We start from the raw sequence: 27,481 nt of genomic DNA, 5'->3' as shown, positions 1-27,481 counted from the left end.
CATTTTCGGCCGGTGCGACTTATACTCCGAAGCAAATTATACTTCGAAAATTACGGTATGTTTAATATTTTGGCCACTGTGACATTACACACTTGTTGCAGGTGCTAAATCTGCATTTATTCAGCACCGAAATGAAGTATCCATAGCTTTTTTTGCTCTGGTTAGTATCATTTAAGTCGGCACAGGTGCCATTAAAAAACCGGGTTTCGGTGCCCGTACCTACAATTGAGGCAAGTGATGACCTCATCAAGCTGTGTAGTGCTCCACAAACATCAATCTAGCTTTCCGTTCTGGAATTATTTATGATGCTTTGCTTTAGGATTGTCCATCCATCCATTTTCTACCGCTTGTCCCGTTCGGGGTCGCGGGGGTGCTGGAGCCTACCTCAGCTGCATTCGGGCGGAAGGCGGGGTACACCCTGGACAAGTCACCACCTCATCACAGGGCCAACACAGATAGACAGACAACATTCACACTCACATTCACACACTAGGGCCAATTTAGTGTTGCCAATCAGCCTATCCCCAGGTAATATGCAAATTCTAAATGTAATTTGTAAATATGCAATTTGAAACGAGTGTAAGGTATGGCCATTCCATTCTGTACTTCCAATCTAATATCACACCTAGGAAGAATACCTCTGAGTGATAAGAAGGTGTTTAAAAAAATACCCAGCCATAACCAGTTCATAATATCAGTCCAGAGTTTTATACTTTTTTTCTTAAATGTACCATATTGAAATGTATGTAATATTGTATGCAATATTTATTTAATATTCAACATTTTTGATTGGATGCTCATTTGTAATTTTTTTACAAAACACTAACCTGTCTTATTGATAGTGGAAGAACATTTTGTTTTACTTGACTATTGGTCATGATTTTTTATTGAAGCTTTTCTTATAACATACATTGCAACATTTGTCTTATTTGGCACTAATATTTGGGAAATACATCCAGTAGCATATGTTCATTCATTACACAAGATGTAACCGGATTTCAGTTTGAAGGTAGCGCTGCTGCATATATTTATATCACAAATTAATTTCTGGACAGTACTGGCATATCGAATATCGGTTAAAAAAAGAAAGACAAAATTCAGTATCGAGCATCTCTAATAAATCCATCCATCCATCCATCTTCTTCCGCTTATCCGAGGTCGGGTCCCGGGGGCAGCAGCCTAAGCAGGGAAGCCCAGACTTTCCTCTCCCCAGCCACTTCGTCCAGCTCCTCCCGGGGGATCCCGAGGCGTTCCCAGGCCAGCCGGGAGACATAGTCTTTCCAACGTGTCCTGGGTCTTCCCGTGGCCTCCTACCGGTCGGACGTGCCCTAAACACCTCCCTAGGGAGGCGTTCGGGGGGCATCCTGACCAGATGCCCGAACCACCTCATCTGGCTCCTCTCTAATAAATATCACCAATATATTTAATCTAGCCGGTGACATTTGAGTTTTTTCATTTTCCTGCACAACTATGGCATCATGCTCCAACCTGTGTTTTGTTATGTTGTGGGACATGCAGCACACTTCCATAATCTGCAACACATTTTCGATCTAGACAACTGATTGTCGGCTGGCATGATCCAGACGCAAGAAGTTTATTGTTTCACTTTGGTGTATGCCGGCTCCAAATCAGCCCTTAAGTCACCCATCAGCTCAAAAATGCATTTGCGGGATGGACAATATGTCCACTGTTTAATTTATTTTTTAGAATGTCTCCCAAATTCAGATTCAATTCCATGAATTTGAAAACAGGAATTTCAATCCAAATTTAAAGGAAGGAACACTTGAATCCCATGATCATTATGGTGCATTCCAGAAAACATGTTTTGCAGTATATTGTGTTACATGACTGTTTCATATCCATCCATCCATTTTCTACCGCTTGTCCCTTTCGGGGCCGCGGGGGGTGCTGGAGCCTATCTCAGCTGCATTCGGGCAGAAGGCGGGGTACACCCTGGACAAGTCGCCAGCTCATCGCAGGGCCAACACAGATAGACAGACAACATTCACACTCACATTCACACACTGGAGCAGTGGTTCTTAACCTGGGTTCGATCGAACCCTAGGGGTTCGGTGAGTCGGCCTCAGGGGTTCAGCGGAGCCTCCGCCACGGAGGTATAGACACATCCGACTTATCGTGTAAATAAAAACTTCTCTCTATCGGCGTTATATGGATACCCCCAAACAATGTTCCCTCTAATTTTCCATCTGATTTGCAGGTTGTTTGATTGATCGATTTAAACTTTTACTAGTAGATTTTAAAGGACACAGTACAGTACATATTCCGTACAATTGACCACTAAATGGTAACACCCGAATAAGTTTTTCAACTTGTTTAAGTCGGGGTCCACGTTCAGGGGCGCCGAAAAGGGGGGGTAAAGGAGACGGATTCTATGGGCCCATGATGGAGGGGGGCCCAGAGAGGCCCCTAATGATGATGAAATTATAATACAGGGGGCCCTGTAAAGATTATTTTCATGGGGCCCAAAATCCCTAGCGGCGCCCCTGTCCACGTTAATCAATCAATGTGTGTAAGTTGTGTAATTTGTTGTGAGTTCATGCACTGTGTTGGTTTTGTTCTTTAAACAAGGTGATGTTCATGCACGGTTCATTTTGTGCACCAGTAAAAAAAACATATGACTTTTTCTTGAATTTGAAAAAAAAAGGTTTTTATTTTTCACTAAAGAAGGGTTCGGTGAATGCGCATATGAAACTGGTGGGGTTTGGTACCTCCAACAAGGTTAAGAACCACTGCACTAGAGCCAATCTAGTGTTGCCAATCAACCTATCCCCAGGGGCATGTCTTTGGAGGTGGGATGAAGCCGGAGTACCCGGAGGGAACCCACGCAGTCACGGGGAGAACATGCAAACTCCACACAGAAAGCCTATTGTGAGGCACATGCACTAACCACCGTGCTGCCCTGTTTCATATACGTGATAGAAATATTATTACTATGAACCTATTTTATTTACCGTAAATTCCGGACTATAAGTCGCTACTTTTTTCCTACGCTTTGAATCCTGCGGCCTATATACCAGTGCGTTCTATAGTCCGGAAAAAACTGTAAATCAAATGTTTTCCCATCAACTATTAAGAATAAAAGCACCATCTACAAAACAGACATTTTAACTTACATTGATGCATTATAGCTTTCAAATGATGGAAAGTGGTAGAAAAACACCACTTCTGCCCTAAAAATCAACTGTAAGAAAAAGGCGGGCCAAAGACGGAGAGTGGAGGAAAAAAACGCAGGCTGCGATATTGATGAATGAGATGATGACACACTGACCTAGTAACGCTGCAGCACTAATGCCAGTGGGAATGAGCTGCCCTACAACTGTACAACCCCCGTCTGGCACACACCTAGCAACTCCAGCCAGCGTCTTTCTTCTCCTCCTTCATTCATCAATGATCAATGGACCTCTTAACCCCCACCTTGTCTTTGTACTTCTCTCTCAGTCTCATCTGGAAAAGGAAAAAAACACGTAAAATAAAATAAAAATATATGATCTGAAATTAATGAGAAAAAGGTGTGATTATTACAAAGTAATAACACATCTGAGATGATTAGACAAGCAAAGGAGCCTCTCTTCATTTTGCCCTTGACCGCCTTCCCACCAAATCAATCTCTGCCCTTAAAAAACGGCAGTGGATAGAAGCAGCAGTTGCCATGGTAACTGGCTCTGTGGCATGTCTGTACTCATGCAGAAATGTTGGGAGGGTGTGCAGCATCATGAGTGTGTCTACCACCAAAGAGAGACAAGGCTAGTGAAGAAAAGGTGTGTGTGTGTGTGTGTGTGAGCGTGTGTGTGTGCGTGCGTGTGTGTGTATGTGTGCGTTGTGGGGGATGCGAAACTAACACGCGTCAAAACAATTGCTCGTCCTTTCCCGCCATCTTTACAGTTTATATTTTCAAGCTACTGTGTGAATGTTAATGAGGCAAATCAAAGACACAACTTTGGCCAAGCATTGGACACCCTGCTAGGCTCCATCCTCCTTCTCCTCCTCCTGCCAGAACACGACAGATACGTCACTGCCAAGATGGCTGCCATGTGCCGCTTTGTGCTGGCCTGCTGGTGAGGGCCCTTTTGCAGTCAATAAGCTAGTTGATCGAATTAATTAGCATCACAAAGCCCTTTCTCTAAAGTGGACACACCATTGTTCATGCCAGCGAAGGGAATTGTGCACCCTATTCTCTTTGGAATTAAGTGCCTCGCAATGCAAACTTCTAAATTTTGCACATACGAAACATATGAGATGCTGCACAAATATGATCTGAAAATTATGATCAACATTTGCTAGAGTTGGAAATGTTCTTATTTTTCCATCCCACATGCTTATCTAAACCGGATGTCGATAATACACCATTATAATGAGGACTAAGCCATCCATTTAATAATTGATCCCTTACTAATTAATGGAAACCTCCTTTTGTTTTTCTATGATGGTTTTATGGAAAGTTTTAAGTAATGCCCTCAGGAAATAAATAATCAACTCCTTGAGATAACTTTTTGCATGCAAAAAAACCCTCTCCATGCTTCCTACTTGGGATGCTTATCACACAATGAAGCCTCTGATCTGATTTTAGTGTTCATCCTGAGCCAGGCCGTGAAAGATGGGCACAAACAAGATCATTGACTGTCTCTGAGTGAAGGGAAAAAAAATTAAACACGACAAAAATAAGTCATCAGCCCAAGGTCAGAGGAAGTCCCCCAGACACAGTCACATTTTTCTCGAGGGAATCAGGCCTTTTCATCAAAACAACGCATAGTGCAAGAGCGTGTAGTGTAGTCAACAGATGGTAGACGCTTGGTGTCATTTTTATTTGTAAATATTTGAGCTTGTTGACCAGGGCTATTCAACTAAATTGCTTTTAAAAAAGTTATTTGAATTCATTTCATCGAAATGATGAAAACGAGAGGACCTATAATGGAACCTTAAGGAACACTAAGAGTATAACTAAAGACGTTGAATGAAAGACTACTAAACACCTTAGTTACATTAATCACATTATTATTTACAGCGCCTGTTCATCACAAAGACATTGTTTATTTCAACACGTATAGTGTAATATAATATTACACGCTCACTGACTGATGGACTTTACTGTCATCGAAATGATGAAAACGAGAGGACCTAAAATGGAACCTTAAGGAACACTAAGAGTATAACAGAAGAAGTTGAACGAAAGACTACTAAACACCTTAGTTACATTAATCACATTACAAAAAAAAATGTGTGACTGCTAAGAAGGAGAGGACTTAAAGGGGTACCTCAGTGATTGCCTCAGTTATGTAAGTTTGGACCCCAGTGTTTTATGTTTGCTAGCAAGGTTTAAATGTCAATGCAAGGATCTGCCAATGTGTTTACAGTGGTCCAAGTTCCTCAATACAACAGGAACACTTTTGTGTTGTTAGGAATTTGATACAAAAATGTTTTGAAATGAACTCGATGGTTGGTATGGTGTCATTCCCGGGCCACCAGTCAGCCCTGTTGTAGACAAATGAGTCTTTTCTGAATTATTTACAGCGCCTGTTCATCACAAAGACATTGTTTATTTCAAGACGTGGTGTAATATTATATTACACGCTCACTGACTGATGGACTTTACTGTATATTTAGTAGTAGTAGTATATTAGTAGTTTTAGTCCAAAGAAATGCACCTGGGGATAGGTTGATTGGCAACACTAAATTGGCCCTAGTGTGTGAATGTAAGTGTGAATGTTGTCTGTCTATCTGTGTTGGCCCTGTGATGAGATGGCGACTTGTCCAGGGTGTACCGCACCTTCCGCCCGAACGCAGCTGAGATAGGCTCCTGCACCCCCCGCGACCCGGTAAAGCAGTGGTCTCCAACCATCGGGCCGCGCCCCGGTACCGGTCCGTGGACCGATTGGTACCGGGCCGCACAAGAAATTAAAAAAAATTTAAAATAATATTTTTATTTTATTTTATTTTATTTTTTTATTAAATCAACATAAAAAACACAATATATACATTATATATCAATATAGATTAATACAGTCTGCAGGGATACAGTCCGTAAGCACACATGATTGTATTTCTTTATGACAAAAAAAAAATAAATCTCCAGCTGTTTTGGTTACTTGCATTTTTTTTCCCAGTTGTTGAAATAGATGTTCCACTTCTTCAAGCGGGCCTCATACCTCCTCTTTTGTCCTCTCTTCCGTTTTTCCATTGGGAATAGGAACTCTGTTTTGGTAAATGGTTGTCAGACATTCAAACAATATGCCTACTCTGCATCAGCTGACCACTGCTGCTGTTAACATTGATGCTTCTAGTTTTCGGTCGCCCTCAAGACACTGATATTGTTTCTTCTGTCCCCCCAGTGATGTTTAAGATGCATAGAGGACATCTTTGGTATGTTGTCCAGGTTTCAGATGAGTACAGGAGTGTTGGGACGTTTACCTTAATTCATACTTGCCAACCCTCCCGTTTTTAGCGGGAGAATCCCGATATTCAGCGCCTCTCCCGACAACCTCCCGACAGAGATTTTCTCCCGACAAACTCCCGGTATTCAGCCGGAGCTGGAGGCCACGCCCCCCCCAAAAAAAGTCTGCCGCAGCTGTGATTGGACCTGACCAGCCTCCGGGTACAAGTACTGGAGTACCAATTGCTTGCCAGGGAAGATCTTCCCCAGGAAGCAAGGGTTGACCGATTTTGGGCCATGTTAGGGAGAGATGGAATATTCCACACTCTCGTGCATTTGATGAAAGCACCTTTGTACGTGCCACACAGCAATGCATCATCAGAGAGGGTGTTCAGCATGGTTAGAAAAATAGTGACAGAGAATAGAAAGAGGATGGACAATTCAACCCTTAACAAAGCATTGTACTTTTGTACTTTCAAGTACAACAATGAGTAGATGAGTGTTGTGTGTGTGTGTGTGTGTGTGTGTGTGTGTGTGTGTGTGTGTGTGTGTGTGTGTGTGTGTGTGTGTGTGTGTGTGTGTGTGTGTGTGTGTGTGTGTGTGTGTGTGTTGTGTGTGTGTGTGTGTGTGTGTGTGTATTTGTGTAAATAAATGAACACTAAAATTCAAATATTTATTTTATTTATATATATAATAAAATAAATATATATATATGTATATGTATATATATATATATATATATATATAGCTAGAATTCACTGAAAGTCAAGTATTTATATATATATATATGTACATATGTATATGTATATATATATATATATATATATATATATATATATATATATATATATATATATATATATATATATATATATATATATATATATATATATATATAAAATACTTGAGTTGGTGAATTCTAGCTGTATATATTCTCTCCTCTTAACCACGCCCCTAACCACGCCCCCAGCCCCACCTCCCGATATTGGAGGTCTCAAGGTTGGCAAGTATGCCTTAATTTCCCAACTATAGGCTACAATGTTTTTCCCCATGCTTTATACAATAGTGTGGCTAGGTTATGGATTTTTCCGGGTTCACAAGCTCCAGATTCCGACAACAAATTCAGTCTCATCACATCAGACCAATGAAATTGCAGACCGGGTCACGGTGGACCAATACTATTTTAAATCACAATCATTCAGTCAGCCATTTAGCGTGTTATACACTCACCCTCATCATCAAGTAGAAGACTTGACAAAATGCACACAACACAGCCCCAAAGCCAAAGGCGATCGACCAGGCCATCAAAAAAAGAAACGGAAATCCACCACCACCACCAACTGGCCCTGAAAGGCCAGACCACCACACGCCAAAGAAGACAGCACAAGCCCAGAGGCGACCAGCCTTGAGAAGGAAGTGAAAGCGAAAACCAGGCCAAGAAACAACTCCAAGTCCTTTTAACTATGCACGCAGGAGGAAGACAAAGACATGGGTCAATGGCCTCTCCTGGCTGTCGTATTATATGCACTGTCTTTTGTTAAATCTGTGAATGAACACAAGCGCCTGTGTGAATATTTCATGTTCCATTTACAATTGTAGAGCCTGGCCTTTAATTGTCTCTTGGCGAAAGACGTCTCACTTTTGTTATTTGCAACACCTTATTTAACAGTGGAATTAACCCAACGCAGTGAGCCCTCTTTTCACTCTTTCACAATCTTTGTTTTAGTGGGCAGAGCGTGGGACCGCCAGCTTTACACACACAATAAGTACAGACAGCCTTTGTACTTGCCACTCGCCAGTGAATGGTGCTGCAAACTAACGAAAATTGGGAAGAAAAAAATATGATTACAAAGCCAAATGTCCCGTTGTGGTAATATTTCAGCTTTTGATGGACAATATACGCCCATTAACATGGACGAACGAGTGAGAATGCAGTAATCAGGTGATGGCCAAATCTCGGTTTTCCAACGGGGAAAAAATCCTCTTTAATATGTTCAATATTTTTTTAGGTAAAATTTATGCTTATAGAAATGAGTCCATTTGCCTTAAATGTCAGGTATCATTAGTGCATTTCAAAGCTTCAAATCCTCAGTGCCTTCGACTTGGTTGAACAAGGAATTTGTCTGAGTGAGACTGCATATAATGTTCATTGTTACAAAAAAAGTCTGGCCTTTGGTCTTAATACTGTGGAAGTTAATTTCGGTCATTATCATGTTGGTGTGTGACATTTACAACAAATATGGCTGAGCAAAGGTGTGTGCATGTGTGTGGATGGGCCAATGTGTATGATGTGGCTTTTTGCGGTAATACAGTTAAAAATGTGGCTCTTGGTTTGTGACTGGTTGGCCACCTCTGTATTATATGTACAATGACCTTAGAATCTTTAAAATCAGCGCACACTTCCACAGAGCCCAGGAAACAAGTTTATTATTTTTGTTCTTACTGTGTATGGATGAAACCAACACCAGTAAGTCAATAGTTTCATGTTAGTTGTTTAAAAACATAAGATACTGTCTTAAAAGTGTTCTTAAAAGCTCGATTTAACTGTCAACGCTGAGTTTTTGAAAATCTCCACTCCAAAAACTTACATTTGCTTGTGGACGAGAGGCCAAAACACATAAATATATTGTTGTTGACATAGCCTGAATGTTTGCCTGTTTTTCCACATTTCACCAGTATGTCAATGTAGTTTATGAACTATTAATAAAAAACTACACACATTTAAAACAAGATGAATTTCCTAAATGCTTTGTCTTCTTGATGATCTGTAAAACAGCTTGCAGCTTTCTGAGACATCATGACACAATGGGGATCAGTTTTTGGTCATGAACCCTAAACTTGGCAAAGACAGCTATAAAACAACAATTTACACAGATGTTGCGTTGTAAAAACATACTCTCTCAACAACTTTTATGTAGACTTGACACACAGCATCTGCATGATAAAACATCAACGGATTTACATTTTTTGTTCAACATGCCAGCATAAACTAGACTGTTAATCTAATATGCTTTGCAGTTAAAGAATTCTAGACACATTTGGGGGGGGGAAGAATATACAGTTGAAGGAATTTCTGGTTAGACCAGGTTCCCAGAGAAAGAAGTGTGCCTTGCTGTGAGAACTTTCTTTCTGTAGTCATCAAACATCCTTAATGTGTAGTCCTTACACTGGTCAATACTCAATTCACTGACGTCCCCCAAATCACAGATAAATTCCAAAGACACGATTAGACGCATATTGGATGGAGGAATAAGGCATGCTTTGAAAGATGTTGTTCACTTTCTTGACTCATTCTGGGAGAATGCATGGTCAGATGGAGGAGGGTAAGAAATGGTGGGGAGGGGGATGTTTGCAGATTTAAAACCCCTGAGGGTGTATTCCACTCTGGGAAGTTCAGCCCGGTGAAAGGATGGAGATCAAACTCTGGGTGGCGTGTGCATACCTCACATACCACAGTTGTGACATGATTGTGAAAGGGTATGTATGAGTTAAAGGGGTTGATCCTTGTGCTTTTGGATTCTTGGAATGTCAGACAGAGATGCTCCCGATAATTGAAATGAAATCATACAGGAATCAAGTTGTGCAAAGACGACAGCAGAACAGGTTTATTATTGCAACACTAAGGGGACTTGATAATGGAAGAGATGGGGATAGTTTGATTTCATCTGCCAGAAAGGATCATAAAGGCTTTAGATTGAGACAGAAACCACATTCAGTATAAACTCAAATCCACAGGATTACACGAAAAATCGAACAACTCCAAAATGACGGGCCATTGCCTCGTTATGGCAAACAAGCTGATTTGGTGTCTTTCTGTCTGTCTGAGCACATCAGTCAATCAATCAATCAATCAAAGTTTACTTATTTAGCCCTTAATCACAAATGTCTCAAAGGACTGCACAAGCCACAACGACATCTTCGGCTCAGATCCCACATCAGGGGAAGAAAAAACTCAACCCTATGGGAACAATGTGAAACTCTGGAAGGGACCGCAGATGTGGGGAACTGGGAATCAATAATAAGCCGGAGTTCTTTGAATGCACATTTCTAGCCGGTACATATAGTAAAATACAATCAGCAAGACAGGATGGAGCTAGACCATTTAGTATTTTATACATGAGTAATAAAACCTTAAAGTCGCAGCTTAAGTTTAAAATCGTGTTTTTATCATCTTCGTCTTTTAGCAAAGGTAAAACCATTTTTATCTTTTAACCTTTTTGAACAAGTCGTGCATGCTTTTATTTCAAGTCGCCTAGACTACTGCAATGCACTTTATGCTGGCATTAGCCAAAAAGCTCTCTCCCGGTTGCAGTTAGTCCAGAACGCGGCAGCACGACTTTTAACAGGGGCCAGGAAACGTGAGCATATAACCCCAATTCTTCGGAGTTTGCACTGGCTCCCTGTTCATTTTAGAATTGATTTTAAATCCTTGCTGTTTGTTTTTAAAGCTTTACATGGACTGGCACCTCAGTATATCTCGGACCTCATCCAAATTTACACTCCTGCGCGCGCTCTGAGGTCCGAGAGCCAGCTCCAGCTCGTGGTGCCCAGGACGAGACTTAAAACCAGGGGAGACAGGGCCTTCTCTGTGGTCGGCCCTAAACTCTGGAACACTCTGCCCCTCCATGTTCAAACTGCTCCCACAGTGGAGTGTTTTAAGTCTCGTCTAAAGACCCACTTTTATTCTTTGGCTTTTAACACTACGTGAGTTGTGTGGTCTTCTGTCCTCTGTTGTCCTGTGTGGTTAGGGTTAGGGTTATACATTTTGATGTCTATTTTACTGTTTTAATTGGTTTCACCCTTTAAAATCGTTTTTAATCATATTTATTTTTTATATTGTCTCTGTATTGGTTTTCTATTCATTTATTCTTTGTTTTTATTCAGTCATTGGTGTAGCATAATATTGTTTTTAATATAGTTTTTAATATTGTTTTTAATATTGTTTTTAACATGGCTGTGCAGCACTTTGGAAACATTCTTGTTGTGTAAATGTGCTATATAAATAAAGTGGATTGGATTGGATTGGATTAAGTATGTGGGCTCTGTACCGAGGATGTCGTTGTGGCTTGTACAGCCCTTTGAGACACTTTTGATTTAGGGCTATATAAATAAACATTGATTGATTGATTGATTGAAGTGCACAGGCAGCCAGTGCAGGTGAGCCAGTATAGGCATAATACGATCAAACTTTCTTGTTCTTGTCAAAAGTCTAGCAGCCGCATTTTGTACCAACTGTAATCTTTCGATGCTAGAAATAGGGAGACCCGAAAATAATACATTACAGTGTTCGAGACGAGACGCAACAAATGCATGAATAATAATCTCAGCATCGGTGGAAGACAGAACGGGACAAATTTTTGCGATATTACGGAGATGAAAGAAGGCCGTTTTAGTAACACTCTTAATGTGTGACTCAAATGAAAGAGTTGGGTAGAAGATAATACCCAGATTCTTTACAGAGTCGCCTTGTGTAATTGTTTGGTTGTCAAATGTTAAGGTGTTATTATTAAATAAGAGCCGGTGTCTATCAGGACTGATAATCAACATTTCCGTTTTCTTAGCGTTAAGATACAACATGTTGTTGGACATCCATTGTTTAATTTCATTAAGACATGCCTCCAGATGACTACAATCTGGTGTGCTGGTCAGCTTTAAGGGCATGCATGTAGAGTTGGGTGTCATCAGCATAACAGTGAAAACTAACACCGTATTTGCGTAGGATGTCACCTAGCGGCAGCATGTAGATGCTGAAGAGTGCAGGACCAAGAACAGAACCCTGTGGAACTCCGCACGTTACCCTAACATACTCCGAGGTCACATTGTAATGGGAGACGCACTGCATCCTGTCAGTAAGATAGGAGTTAAACCAAGAAAAGGCTAAGTCTATCATACCAATACGTGTTTTGATGTGTTCTAAGAGAATGTTATGATCGACAGTATCGAAAGCAGCGCTAAGATCAAGTAGCAGCAACATGGATGACGCATCAGCATCCATAGACAGCAATAGATCATTAGTTATTTTTGCGAGGGCTGTCTCTGTAGAGTGATTTGCCTTGAAACTGGTCTGAAAGGGTTAACAGAGATTGTTAGTCGCTAAGTGTTCATTTAGCTGCTGCGCAACAATTTTTTCGAGGATCAGGTAGTTTACCATGAGGTCAAGATTGAGGTTAGGTCCGAATGCTAGAGGAAAAGTACCAGAGGATAGTGATGAGTAAATAATATTTAGCAGTGATTCTCCTAATATTACAAACAGCTCCTTGTTAAGTTGCCCAGGAAGTGGGTCAAGTAATCATGTTGTTTGTTTTGTTCCTCTAATGTTATTACTTCAAAAAGAGATGGTATATTTTGTGGGGCAATATCCGTCGTACATACGATTGTATCTGCGTTAACAGAACCCGATTGGAGCTAGGACGCATTATCTTTAAAGGCCTACTGAAATGAATTTTTTTTATTTAAACGGGGATAGCAGATCTATTCTATGTGTCATACTTGATCATTTTGCGATATTGCCATATTTTTGCTGAAAGGATTTAGTATAGAACAACGACGATAAAGATTGCAACTTTTGGTATCTGATAAAAAAAAGGCTTGCCCCTACCGGAAGTCGCGTGACGTAGTCAATTGAACATATACGCAAAGTTCCCTATTGTTTACAATGATGGCCGCATGAAGTGAGAGAGATTCGGACCGAGAAAGCGACAATTTCCCCATTAATTTGAGCGAGGATGAAAGATTTGTGGATGAGTAAAGTGCAAGTGAAGGACTAGTGGGGAGTTGAAGCTATTCAGATAGGGAAGATGCTGTGAGAGGGGGTGACCTGATATTCAGCTGGGAATGACTACAACAGTAAATAAACACAAGACATATATATACTCTATTAGCCACAACACAACCAGGCTTATATTTAATATGCCACAAATTAATCCTGCATAAAAACACATACCGTATTTTCCGCACCATAAGCCGCACCTAAAAACCACAATTTTTCTCAAAAGCAGACAGTGCGGCTAATAACCCGGTGCGCCTTATATATGGATTAATATTCATATTTATTTTCATAAAGTTTAGGTCTCGCAACTACGGTAAACAGCCGCCATCTTTTTTCCCCGTAAAAGAGGAAGTGCTTCTTCTTCTACGGTAAGCAACCGCCCCCATAGAAGAGGAAGCGCTTCTTCTTCTACTGTAAGCAACCGCCAAGGTGAGCACCCGCCCCCGTAGAAGAAGAAGCTCGCGGATATTTAATTTCATTTGTTTTTCTGTAAAGACAACAAAATGTCTCCTACTAAGAGACACGCGTACAAGGTTCCACTGACTTTTGATATTCATGTGAACCGCACTGTGGATACAACGGGAACACGTACGGTGAATATTCGCACCACAGGGAATGAGAAGTCGTCCTACTGTGGTTCTAGCTTGCCATGCTAACGGCCAGAAACTTCCACCCACGGTGATATTCAAAAGGAAGACCTTGCCAAAAGAGAACTTTCCAGCCGGCGTCATCATAAAAGCTAACTCGAAGGGATGGATGGCTGAAGAAAAGATGAGCGAGTGGTTGATAGACGTTTACGCGAAGACACCGGGTGACTTTTTTCACGCAGCGCCGTTCCTGTTGATCTACGACTGCATGCGCGTCCACATCATCGATGGTGTCAAAAAACAAGTGAAGCACACCGAAGAAGAAGAATTCGAGGGATTTGTAGATGAGTAATAACTTCAGAAAGTGAGCTTTAAATGTTTATTTTGTGTGTTGCGTGACACTAACGTATGAGCAACGTTGAGTTATTGATGTTGCTATTGCTCTGCACTATTTTGAGTGTTACTATTTTTGTGATTGCACATTTGCACATTACATTTTGGGAGTGAACAGAGTTGTTAGAACGCTGGTTTGTAATATATTATTAAAGTTTGACTGACCTATCTGACTGTTTTGTTGACATTCCCTTTAGCGTAGCGTAGGTGCGGCTAATGGCACGGGGCGGCTAATAGGTAAACAAAGTTTTGAAATATTCCGTTCATTAAACGTGCGGCTAATAACACGGGGCGCCTTATGGTGCGGAAAATACGGTACGTGTTTGTTATGCTAGCTCCTAGCTCCTATGCTAGCTCCTAGCTCCATAGAACACGCCAATACAATTCAAACACCTGATCAACACACACAATCACTCAGCCCAAAAGACCGTTCACCTAACCCAAGGTTCATAAAGCTCATATATTTTTAAAAAGTTACGTACGTGACGCGCACGTACGGTCAAGCTATCAAATGTTTAGCAGCCAAGGCTGCATACTCACGGTACCTGGTATTCAGCTGGGAATGACTAAAACAGTAAATAAACACAAGACAAATATTTACTCTATTAGCCACAACACAACCAGGCTTATATTTAATATGACACAAATTAATCCTGCATAAAAACACCTACGTCTTTGTTATGCTAACTCCTAGCTCCTATGCTAGCTCCTAGCTCCATAGAACACGCCAATACAATTCAAACACCTGATCAACACACACAATCACTCAGCCCAAAAGACCGTTCACCTAACCCAAGGTTCATAAAGCTTATAAATTTTTAAAAAGTTACGTACATACGCAAAAAAAAGTTGCGCACATACGGTCAAGCGATCAAATGTTTAGAAGCCAAAACTGCATACTCACAGTAGCACGTCTGCGTCTTTGTCATCCAAATCAAAGTAATCCTGGTAAGAGTCTGTGTTGTCCCAGTTCTCTACAGGCGTCTGTGTATCGAAGTCAAAAGTCCTCCTGGTTAGAGTCTCTGTTATCCGAGTTCTTCCATCTTGACTGCATCTTTCGGGAATGTAAACAAAGAAGCGCCGGCTGTGTACTGTTGTTGCTGACTTCGTTCGAAAAATACATCCATTTCGCACCGACAACTTTCTTCTTTGCTTGCTCAGCTTCTTTCTCCATAATGCAATGAACATGATTGCAACAGATTCACGAACACAGATGTCCAGAATACTGTGGAATTATGAAATGAAAACAGAGCTTTTTCGTATTGGCTTCAATGTGGAAGGCATACCCGTGTTCCCCGGGCTACGTCACGCGCATACGTCATCCTCAGAGGCGTTTCGAACCGGAAGTTTAGCGGCAAATTTAAAATGTCACTTTATAAGTTAACCCGGCCGTATTGGCATGTGTTATAATGTTAAGATTTCATCATTGATATATAAACTATCAGACTGCGTGGTCGGTAGTAGTGGGTTTCAGTAGGCCTTTAATCCCCTTTCTAATGAGTTCAATTTTCTAATAATTTTATAAAGTCATCAGTTGAGTGGGTGGAGCTCCTGGTAGGAGTCCCTTGTTGGATTAGCGATATTTCTGTATTGAACAAATATTTAAGATTATTTTTATTGAGGCGGATGAGATTGGAGTAGTAATTAGTTTTAGCTAAGGTAAGCGCATGTTTATAAGTTGTTAAACTATCCCTCCATGCTTGATGGAAAACTTCAAGGTTAGTCGCACGCCATTTGCGTTCCAGCTTTCTACATGATAGTTAAGACCTCTGGTTACTTTTGTGAACCTGGGGGTCTGCCTTTTAGGGACCTTTTTTAGCTTTAGTGGTGCTATACTATCAATTATGTTGTGCAGGGCATCGTTTAAGTTGTTATTGAGGTTATTGATAGGGCCCACATCAGTTGGGAATGATGCCATTATCAAGGGCAGAAGGCCAGCAAGAGTCGTAGTTGTGACAGCATTAATGTGGTGGCTGCTAAAGCATTGGTTATTAAAGGCCTACTAAAACCCACTACTACCGACCACGCAGTCTGATAGTTTATATATCAATGATGAAATCTTAACATTGCAACACATGCCAATACGGCCGGGTTAGATAAGTAAAGTGCAATTTTAAATTTCCCGCAAAATATTCTGCTGAAAACGTCTCGGTATGATGACGTTTGCGCGTGACGTCACGGATTGTGCGGACATATTGGGACACCATTGTGGCCAGCTATTAAGTCGTCTGTTTTCATCGCAAAATTCCACAGTATTCTGGACATCTGTGTTGGTGAATCTTTTGCAATTTGTTTAATGAACAATGAAGACAGCAAAGAAGAAAGCTGTAGGTGGGATCGGTGTATTAGCGGCTGGCTACAGCAACACAACCAGGAGGACTTTGAGTTGGATAGCAGACGCGCTACCTTGAATACAGCTTTGGCTTCCAAACATTTGATCGCTTGCCCGTACGTGCATGCCGCTATGCGCATGTCACGTACGTAACTTTGGGGAAATATATGTGCTGTATGAACTTTCACTGAGGTGAACGGTACTTTGGGCTGTGGGATTGAGTGTGTTGTGCGGGTGTTTGATTTGTATTGGCGGGTTATATGGACGGGAGGGGGAGGTGTTTGTTATGCAGATTAATTTGTGGCATATTAAATATAAGCCTGGTTGTGTTGTGGCTAGTAGAGTATATTTACTGTATGTCTTGTGTTTATTCACTGTTTTAGTCATTCCCAGCTGAATATCAGGTCCCACCCGCCTCTCACAGCATATTCCCTATCTGAATCGCTTCCACTGCCCTCTAATCCTTCTCTCTCACTTTCCTCATTCACAAATCTTTCATCCTCGCTCAAATTAATGGGGTAATTGTCACTCTCTCGGTCCGAATCGCTCTCGCTGCTGCTGGCCATGATTGTAAACAATGTGCAGATGTGAGGCGCTCCACAACCTGTGACGTCACACTACTTCCGGTACAGGCAAGGCTTTTTTATCAGCGACCAAAAGTTGCGAACTTTATCGTTGATGTTCTCTACAAAATCCTTTCAGCAAAAATATGGCAATATCGCGAAACGATCAAGTATGACACATAGAATGGACCTGCTATCCCTGTTTAAATAAGAAAATTTCATTTCAGTAGGCTTTTAATAGCTTGTTGACAATGAGTCAAAACTTCACATTTTATGAGGAAGTGATCGGACATTACTTTAGTGTACGGGAATACCAAAACTTTGGGGGTGGTGACACCCCGGACAAGGACTAGGGCTATCGTATTGCTGTTGTGATGTGTGGGTTCATTTATTATTTGTGTAAGACCACAGCTATTAATTATAGTCTGGAGCGCCATGCATGGAGGGTCTAACGGGGTGTTCATATGGATATTAAAATCCCCCATTGTAATTATAATATCTGCATGCGTCACTAGATCAGCGATAAACTCTGAAAATTCACTGATTAAATCTGAATAGGGCCGGGGGAGCAGCGCTGTCATGGTGCGCTGTCTATTTCGTAATCTCTGGCTCTTAGTTTTGTATGGACTCATCGATAGTTTACAAACTGAGTTCAGAGAGGAAGTGACGCCAGAAAGACTGCGCCCCACACAGGAAGTGACGTCAGAAAGAATGTGCCACAGCCAGCTTCATAAGAAGCGGTTTATAAGTATCATTTTCTAGTGATAAATAGTAAGAAAGTTATGGAGTGAAAATGCACTATGTTATAGTCACCTACTATAATTCAAAGTCAGTAGGGCTCAAAATGTTAGCTATGATCTTTTTGTTTTTTTTAAAGGTTGGTATTATTGGAAAATTAGCTAAAAAAAAATGAAACCGAAAGAGTGCTTTTTTTACAGCGATGCTGCTTTTCTAATCGATTAAATTCATGAAATTAGCATTAAATTATGGACATTTTGAGTAAATACAGCTGCTCTGACTCAACTTGTGAACAAATGGCCAAACACTCGGCGGGTCCAAACAAATCAGTGTGCGAAACGATCAATTTAAAAGATAATTGGCAGACTCACAGATAAATGTCTAACTTATATTTCAATAGGGATTCCAATTCACATTTTATTCACTTTACATTTTCTGCAGGGGAGTTTTGTCGAATGTAAACTTTCCAAATGTTGTCAAAGCTTTGTGGCACGACTGACTAAACTAGAACAGGTGTTGTACGTCGTAAGTATTGGGCGTGAACAAAATTGAAACGCTCTGGAATTACTCTGAGTGTCACACTTAATTAGAAAACTGTGAAATGTTAGGAGAATGTTGGCTGAGTCATGAAGATTCTTCATCCACTGAAACTCGCCTCATTCTTCAGCTTCCCTCAAATCCTTAGAGTCAAACCAGCGATAATTTGCCCTTTGGAGTCTTGGAGTGGACAACAAAAGCAGAAATGTAACTGTTGAGTTATGTTGCATAATCTTAGTGGTGGTGTGTTGTTCATATTTCCTAATATAGTGTTTGCAATGAGGTGAGAAAACATTCTAAATGGTTTACTTTGTCTACTTTGAAGTAACATGCAACTAGGCACGACAGTCGCAGAGGAGACAGAATGAAGGAAAATAAATGAGAATGTTGGATTGTGTTTATAGATGAATGTATGTAGTCTTTAATGGTTTGATACTGTATGTGCACTAATTTAAAAAGTCATTGTTTACACCACACACACAATTAACATATTGTTGTTATCATTCCACACCTTTAACAACAGTTACAATATTAAATTAGTACAGTATATAACACTATAGTTTTAGCAGTACTCTACAGAAGTAAAAAAGACAAACAAGCTTTTTCCTTTGTGGCCCAAGCTTGACATTGTTGTATTCAAAAGAATATGATGTGTGTATTATGTGTATGTCTACTTGATCAAAGATGATGAAGTTTTGTTGCCATAGTGCTAATAGTAGTAACCACTGTACATCACAATCACAGCTTTGTTGTTGACCGCTCTTGCACGTGTCTACTCCTGTCGGGGTGGTGACAGGGCAGGAAGGAGGGTGCGACGTCATCATTTATGGGTACTCTGGTGGCTTCTTTTGCCCCCTTTTCAGACCTTCCCACCCTTCTGTTTCAGAGCACCAAAAACACTGTTTACGTGGGGATAAAAATCGGAAACGGTACATATCTTTTACTGTTTCCATCTAAAAAGGGATCTGTGGGGACAGGTCCAACTGAGCTTTGTTTTTGACTGTCTATTGCTACAGTGCTTCTGGAAAGGATTCACAGCGCTTCAGTTTTGTCACATGTTACAGTCTTATTCCATAATGGCATGAATTAATTGTTGTCCTCAAAATTCTACAGACAATACCCCATAATGACAATGTAAAAAGTGTTTAGATTTTTTTTTTGCCAAATTTATAAAAAACTTAGAAAATCACATGTACATAAGTATTCACAGCCTTTGCTCAATACTTTGTTGATGCACCTTTGGCAGCAATTACAGCCTCAAGTCTTTTTGAATGCAATGCCACAAGCTTGGCACACCTATCTTTGGCCAGTTTCGCCCATTCCTCTCAAGCTCTATCAGGTTGGATGGGAAGCTTTGGTTTTCATCCAGGATGTCTCTGTACATTTCTGAATTCATCTTTCCCTCTATCCTGACTAGCCTGCCAGTTCCTGCCGCTAAAAAAACATCCCCACAGCATGATGCTGCCACCGCCATGTCGGTGTCCTGGTGATGAGCGGTGCCGTATTTCCTCCAAACATGACGCCTGGCATTCACGCCAAAGAGTTTAATCTTGGTCTCATCAGACTAGAGAATGTTGTTTCTAATGGTCTGAGAGTCTTTCTGGTGCATTTTGGCAAACTTTTACTAAGAAATTGTTATGTGTACAGAGGAAAGGCGATGGCGCAGACAGGAGGGATGTCGTTTAGCTCTATTTCCAAACAATATATATGAAATAAGAAAATAATAATATTAATAAACAAGAGAATGGAGTGTGACTAAATTCAAGAGTGTACGGTGTGCGACTATGTGTGGAGATTACCTGAAGACTGTTACCCGGAAGTGTTGAGCGAGAGGCGGTAGTCCATGGGGGGCAAGATAAGCTCAGAGATCTGTGAGACAGACGGGAGGTCGAGGAGAGGAGAGAGGCGTCAAAAGTCTGTGTCCAGGCGGGAGATCGAGATCCAAAAGACAGCCAGGGAAGCAGAGGGAACACTGGAAGACAAGGCACACAGCTCGTGACACGGGAATGGAGGTACGCTGCTGGAACGACAAGGAGGACATGGGACAAAATGAACACAACGGGGTGGGAGGAACACAGAGAGACAAAGAGTGCATAGAGCTTGATATATTCGGCTTACTGTACAGGACAGGTAGCTATGTTCTGGCCAGGGATAGCAGGTTGTGCAGGCTTATGAAGGCAGGTCCTCTGATCAGTGACAGGTGCGCTGATAGCTGGCGATTGATTGCAGCTGCTTGCTGCAGCCGGACTGACGCGCTCCTGGAGGTGCGCTCCTGGAAGTGCGCTCAGCGCAGCGCACACATGAATGCGCACCTCAGTGCGCTCGGGCCGTGACAGAAATGGCTTCTGTTTAGCCAATATAACATACAGGCCTGATTGGTGGATTGCTGCAGGGATGGTTGTCCTTCTGGAAGGTTTGTTTCTCTCAACACAGGAATGCTGTAGCTCTGACCGAGTGACCATCGGCTTCTTGGTCACCTCCCTGACTAGACTAAGATGAAATCAGCAATGTACATGTGATTTTTATTTTTAATTAATTTGCAAAATGCCAATTTATTTTCACATTATCATTACGGGTTATTATGTGTAGAATGTTGAGGACCAAAATGAATTCATTCCATTTTGGAATAAGGATGCAACATAACATCCTGTGGCAAAAGTGAAGCGCTGCGAACACTTTCCGGATGCGCTGTATCTTAAGTTTTAAGCACTTAGTAAAACTGATGTGCTATATAAACAAAGTGGATCTAACAGAAGATAAACAATGACATGTTGTAATTGAAAAAACATCAACAAGTGATCGTACAAAAAAGTTACTAAACCCAGAGTGCTGAAGCCATCATAAGGCATCAAAGAGGCAACTGTTGCAAAGACAGAGGGTGATGAGGCTCATCCCCGGCCTCCTATTGGTTAAGACTCCGAGGACACGCCCATGGGCGGAGACTTCGGTCGATTTTTGAGGCGCGGTTGAAGTACACACAGTTGTGTCTTCCTCATCCCCTCATTTGGACTCAACCTTCGCGTCAAAGTCAAAGCTTCGGGCAGCTCCCGTGTGTTCACGACTCAGTGAAGGAAGGATTTTTCTCACCTCTTCAGCGAGAACTCACAATCTAACCCTCCCTGAGCTGGATTGGAACCGTTTTTTTTTTTTCCTTTTTCACATTTTTTTGGTTGGAAGCAAGTAAAAATGGGAGCCAGCATGTCTAAGGGAGATGTAGCTGTCGAGGGGAAAGCTGCCGCCGTCGCCGCAGACCCCGCAGCAGCCAAAGCCAACGGCCAGGTGAGCGAAGCAAACTGTTGCTACTTGCTCAAAAGGTTAAAAAAAACCCCGAAAGTTTATAAAATAAATGGGAACAAGTGAGCTTGAAAGCAGGAATAACCGTCGAGTGGAGAACCTGCTGCCTTTGTTCGGTCTTGTCCCCTGAGGGATGACAGTTCATTTACAACCATCTTCCATTTTCATGCTAAATACACACATAGCCCTATTTTTAATACAACGCATTTTTTATCGCAGACAAAATATGTGCAGTACAAAATCACCGGCTTGGTAGATTTTGCACGCTTTTTTTTGATCAGGCGTTTTAAAGCCTAAAAAACACATATTGAAAATGAGTAAAGACAATTTAAGCTCTTTTGTAATATCCTCGCTTTTGCAATATAAATAATGATTGATGCGTTAAAAACCCAGAACACATTGATGGAGAGAACAGTTGAGAGCCGTTAGAGGAAATTCCTTTGTTCCTTTAGCTGATTGTACACGCAGCATCACTGCCCCCGTGTGGCCACTGAGGGTGGTTCAGGCTGTCAATCAAAGCCACCAGCTAAGAAGAAATTGTGATTTTCCACATTAATAATCTCTCTGTCGTGTAGGAAAACGGCCACGTGAAGACAAACGGTGACGTGTCGGCCAAGCCAGACGGGGAAGTCGCCGCCGGAGATGGCAATGGCACAGCCGAACCGGCCAAGGAAGGAGAGGCCAGCGCCGGAGACGCCATCGAGCCTGCTCCCGCCGCCGAGGGGGAGGCCGCTAAGACCGAGGGGGAGACCCCCAAGGATGGCAAGAAGAAGAAGAAGTTCTCCCTGAAGAACTCCTTCAAGTTTAAGGGCATCTCGCTGAAGAAAAACAAGAAGAGCAGCGAGGAAGCCAAGGAGGAGGCCGCCGCCACCTCCCCCGCGGGCGAGGAGAAGCCCGAGGAGAACGGCCACACGGCCAAGGAAACCAAAGAGGAGACGCCAGCCGCCGACGCCAAAGAAGGCGAGGCAGCCGCGGCCCCGCAGGAAGAGGCCAAGGCAGCCGAGGAGACCCCGGCCGCGGAGGCTGCCCCGGCCGAGGAGGCGGTCCCCGCCGCTGCAACCCCCCCAGCCGAGGACACGACACCCGCAGCCCCAGAGGGCAACGCCAGTGCAGAGTGACGGCACCCTCCAGCCACTGAACTAATTTTCCAAGATTAAAGTATATAAATATATATAAGAGAGACTCAAGCCACGTTCTTAAAGTTATACAACAGAACTACAACAGAAGATACAGGATATATCACGTTTTGCTGAGTCAACACTTCACTTGCCTTTTTAAGAAAAAAAAAAATTAAGTTGTACTTTGACAGACGGAATCTCACCGGGCCCTCAGATTGATGTAACGCTTGTGTCGCCCCCTCATGGTACAAACAGGGACCAGCATGTGGAGAAAGTCATGAACTGAATGAGGAGCGAATAAGGAATACTGACTTTTTTTACCCCCCCAAATAAATGATTTCTGGAGATGCATCGTTTTGACATCGTGGCAGTTCTATAACATGTTTATTTTCAGCTTTTTTGGGGGACCTAACGATTGTCACCGTTGCAGAGCGGGGCATATTCCATCTCTTTCACTCCAAATGACTGTTATGGACACCTACTCATTTTTTAAATTCTACATTCCTATGTTTTACCCCCAAATTTGAAGTATTTTCTCATGTATAGGTAAAAAAGGATGAGAGGAGATGGGAGAAGATCAATGTCTTTTGTGCAGTTTGATTCTTTTCAAGCGATATTAAACCCCATTCTGGCTTTTTGAATATTGCAGCGGTCGCATTTCAGAATTTATGATGCGGGTTGGGGTTGTGTACAAAATGTGAGCTTTTTATCTGCAAACTTTCTCTGTAAATATGTTTTGGCCAATGTTTTTGGTTCTTTTTTGTTTTGCTATTGTTTGAAGATGTTCATGGTTTTATTGTAACTTTTAATAAAGTTAAATGTTTGATCCCCTCAGTATGTGTTATTTTTTGTGATTTGTACTTAAAGGAACATATTTACTTGACTCATATTTATGCTACAATTAGTTCAATTGGGTCATCAAATACTAATCATAAATAAAGAAAATAATGATTCTAGTTTGGTGTGTATGTCACGTACAGTAAAACACAGCCCATAATTATATACATCTTCATTCCTAATACGTTTAATGATAAGATACATTCAAGTATTACTGTATAATATGAAGTATGATAATACACATAAATATATAGAAAGTGTTCTGGTTTAAACAAATGTTTGTCAAACAAATACAATTCTAGAAATACCCTATCAATCTGGGGTCTCCGAGAGATAAACACGATTGGCTGATTTGTTTCTTGAGGCGGAGCTTAAAGGTAGACTAAGTTTGATTGACATGAAATTGGCCAATCGAATTAGGGCAAAAGACGTTTCGTCTTCTGTTACGTCAGAATGTCAACATTTTTAATCAAGTGCGTACATGTCCTTTATTTTTGTTGTGGTCACTATTAAAACGTAGTTCCCATAAATATGACGTATATGCAAACTCATTAAAGAAAACAAAACACCAATGTACTTGGTTTGTTTCTACCTCTCTCGTCAGTCGGGTTTTACGTGTGACGTTTATTAATACGCTACATCAAAAATGTTTTTTTTTTTTTATTGTAACAAAGGAATAAGACGTCAGCATTGTCAAATTAGCCAATTTATTTAGCATATGTTGGTCTACAGCGCCCTCTCATGGACAGGGTGTTTAACAGTCGCAGTCGATTTTCATCTTCTTTTCCTCTTAAAGTATATTCTTTAGGTTAATAATTCAGTTTGTGATTCACCACAAAGTTTCACACTGCACAGATGTATGTCACAATAATGTGAAATTAGACAGACGTATTCTTATAGAAAAATTGACACTCAACGGCATCATATGACGAGGTGGCCGAGTGGTTAAGGCGATGGACTGCTAATCCATTGTGCTCTGCACGCGTGGGTTCGAATCCCATCCTCGTCGTATCTTTTTCGTCTCTTTCTATGCCTGTTTATTTTTAACACATACAACGTGAGTTCATTTAGCCAACAGCAGTCTTTGTCACTCGATGATTTGACTGTCAGATCAACCGAGGGTACTTGAAGGCAGCACTTTCCGCCGTTGCGACAGAACGGGCTACACTTTTCCTGCTTTACCCCTTGTTGTGGCGGTTTACGGTGCACTCAAAACGGGAATGGAAGACCAGAGCAAGCCGCACAAACTTCAGCCGAATCAGCCCGTTTTGTGGGAGACTTTAAAAAACACCGGAGTTCTTCACTGGAAGGTGTCACATATGCATGTACAGTAGATGGCAGTATTGCTCTGTTTAACAGTGTCACAACAATGCTGTTTACGGCAGACTGATTGTTTTTGATTGTTTGAAACTTTTATTAGTAGATTGCACAGTGAAGTACATATTCCGTACAATTGACCACTAAATGGTAACACCCGAATACGTTTTTCAACTTGTTTAAGTCGGGGTCCTCTTAAACTGATTCATGATACAGATATATACTATCAAATATATACTAACATCATAATACAGTCATCACACAAGATAATCATCAGAGTATATACATTGAATTATTTACATTATTTACAATCCGGGGTGTGGGATATGGAGAGAGGGGGGGGGGTGGTTTGTTGGTATCAACACTTCAGTCATCAACAATCTGTTGTATCTCAGAGAAGGGAAGGAGGCGACAACCAGGGCAGGACTGCGGTTTACAAGGTTTATTGGAAAAATCTTAGATGAATACGTGGCGTGTGTATGCTACTCAAAGTGAGTGAGTGTTGACTATGTGTAAAATTATAATGTAAATGTTACCAAGGGTTGTTGTCTGTAAATGTTGGTTGTATCTTTCGTCGTATCCAAGGGGGCAAAGGCGAAGAGGCAGTTCATGGACAGGCAAGTGGTCGTGGACAAGAGCAGGGCAGCGTGGTCTGGGTCCGAGCAGGGAGGTCGTGGATCGAGGTGGGCAGTTAGGAATCCGGATGGGTGTCGAGTGACAAGGCATGATCACGGAGGTCAGGAGAGTCACTGTGGAAATACAAAAGGGCATGAACCAGGGGGAAACACGGAGAAATAGAGCAAAACAAGGACGAGGAAATCACTGGGAAAAGGAATGCCAGACGTGATGCTTACTGGAAGGTTAGCGACGTTCTGGCAAAGGTTCCTTGGGTCCGCTGGTCTTTATGCCGCTCCCCCTCGTCAAGTCCAGGTGTGCTGATCAGTGATTGCTTGCAGACTTGTTGCTGTGTGGGCGTGTTGTGCTCAGTGTGAGCAGAGGTGTGTTTGAGCGTCCTGCCAGCAGAGGGGTTAGCAGAGGTGCCTGCAGCTCCAGCTGCAGTGGAAACCTGGGATCGACTCCGCGTCATGACAGTACCCCACCCCTTATGCGAGGCCCCCGACGAGCGCCGAGGAGCATCAGGATTGGCACGGTAGAAGTCCCCTAGAAGTGAGGGATCGGCAAGGTAGGAGGCTGGCACCCATGATCTGTCTTCAGGTCCATATCCCTCCCAGTCGACCAGATAAACAAGCCCCCTACCTTGTCGACGGACCCTGAGGATCTCCTTGACCGTCCAAACCTGATCTCCATTAGGCAAAAACCTAGAGGGTGGGGGGGCAGGGACAGGAGGGGACAGAGCGCTCTCCGCTACCGGTTTAATCTGGGAAACATGGACAACAGGATGCCGCTTGACCGAGGGTGGGAGAGCCAATTTAACAGATACAGGGTTTATGATAGAAATGATGGAGAACGGACCAACATAACGGGGAGCCAATTTTCTAGATGGTACCTGGAGACTGAGGTCCTTAGTGAGAAGCATCACTTGTTGTCCTGGTTTATAGGACGGGGCTGGAATACGATGACGGTTGGCGTTGCGACACATTTTCTCAGATGCTCTTTCCAAAGCTGCACGAGCGGCTCTCCACACCCTCTGACACCGTCTAATATGAGCTCTAGTAGAGGGAACAGCGATTTCCATTTCCTGTTGGGGAAATAAAGGGGGTTGATAACCTAATGAGCACTCAAATGGGGACATACCGGTAGCGGAGCTCTTCAAGGAGTTATAAGAAAACTCCACCCATGGCAAAAACTTGCTCCAGGACGTGGGTTGATGACTGGCGACACATCGGAGCATGGTCTCCAAGCTTTGATTAGTTCTTTCAGCCTGCCCGTTGCTCTGGGGATGGTATCCCGATGTGAGGCTGACCGAGGCCCCGATACCCTTGCAGAAGGCTCTCCATACTTGCGATGTAAACTGAGGGCCTCGGTCAGAAACGATATCCATCGGAATACCATGCATGTTGTTTGACGACGTGAAGTGTGAGGAGGTCAGAAGTCTCTGAGGCAGAAGGTAACTTTCGCAGTGGAACAAAATGGGCTGCTTTGGAGAAACGGTCTACAATAGTAAGGACAGTGGTGTTACCTCTGGAGGCTGGAAATCCTGTGACAAAATCCAGGGCGATGTGTGACCAAGGACGGGCAGGAATGGAGAGAGGGTGAAGAAGACCAGCAGGAGGCCTGTGTGACATCTTACTACGGGCACAAGTTAAACAAGCAGCGATGAACTCACGAGTGTCCTTGGCCATTGATGGCCACCAAAAACATCTTCGCAGCAGTGATAGGGTTCGTTGAAAGCCAGGATGGCATGAGAACAGGCTAGAGTGCCCCCAATCCAGGACCCTGGGTCGTAACTCCCGATGGACGAACAGTTTGTTGGGAGGTCCACCTCCCGGTCCTGGATTGGAACGCAGTGCAGCCTTAACTAGGTCCTCCACTTTCTAAGTTACCATCCCAATGATACGAGTGGAAGGAAGGATGGGTTCTGCCACTGCCGGACCGGTAGGTTCTTTCAGAAATAACCGGGACAGTGCGTCAGCCTTAGTGTTCTTGG

The 27,481-nt window shown here is 42.3% G+C and overlaps 1 protein-coding gene and 1 non-coding gene across 2 annotated transcripts; both read left to right on the top strand.

The window, feature by feature from the left end:
• Nucleotides 1-21,294: 21,294 nt before the first annotated feature.
• Nucleotides 21,295-23,553, top strand: marcksl1a (MARCKS-like 1a). The gene is made up of 2 exons (XM_062040493.1): nt 21,295-21,586; nt 22,177-23,553. Exons 1-2 carry the CDS (start codon nt 21,494-21,496, stop codon nt 22,717-22,719), a joined length of 636 nt encoding a protein of 211 aa, XP_061896477.1. The 5' UTR covers nt 21,295-21,493; the 3' UTR covers nt 22,720-23,553.
• Nucleotides 23,554-24,483: 930 nt separating this feature from the next.
• Nucleotides 24,484-24,565, top strand: trnas-gcu (transfer RNA serine (anticodon GCU)). The gene has a single exon. It is a non-coding gene; the product is annotated as a tRNA-Ser (tRNA).
• Nucleotides 24,566-27,481: the final 2,916 nt, after the last annotated feature.

Source organism: Entelurus aequoreus, linkage group LG03 (assembly GCF_033978785.1).
Source record: "Entelurus aequoreus isolate RoL-2023_Sb linkage group LG03, RoL_Eaeq_v1.1, whole genome shotgun sequence".
Taxonomy (NCBI): domain Eukaryota; kingdom Metazoa; phylum Chordata; class Actinopteri; order Syngnathiformes; family Syngnathidae; genus Entelurus; species Entelurus aequoreus.
The sequence above is the reverse complement of the archived record's forward strand: the minus strand, read 5'-3'. Positions and strand labels throughout refer to the sequence as shown.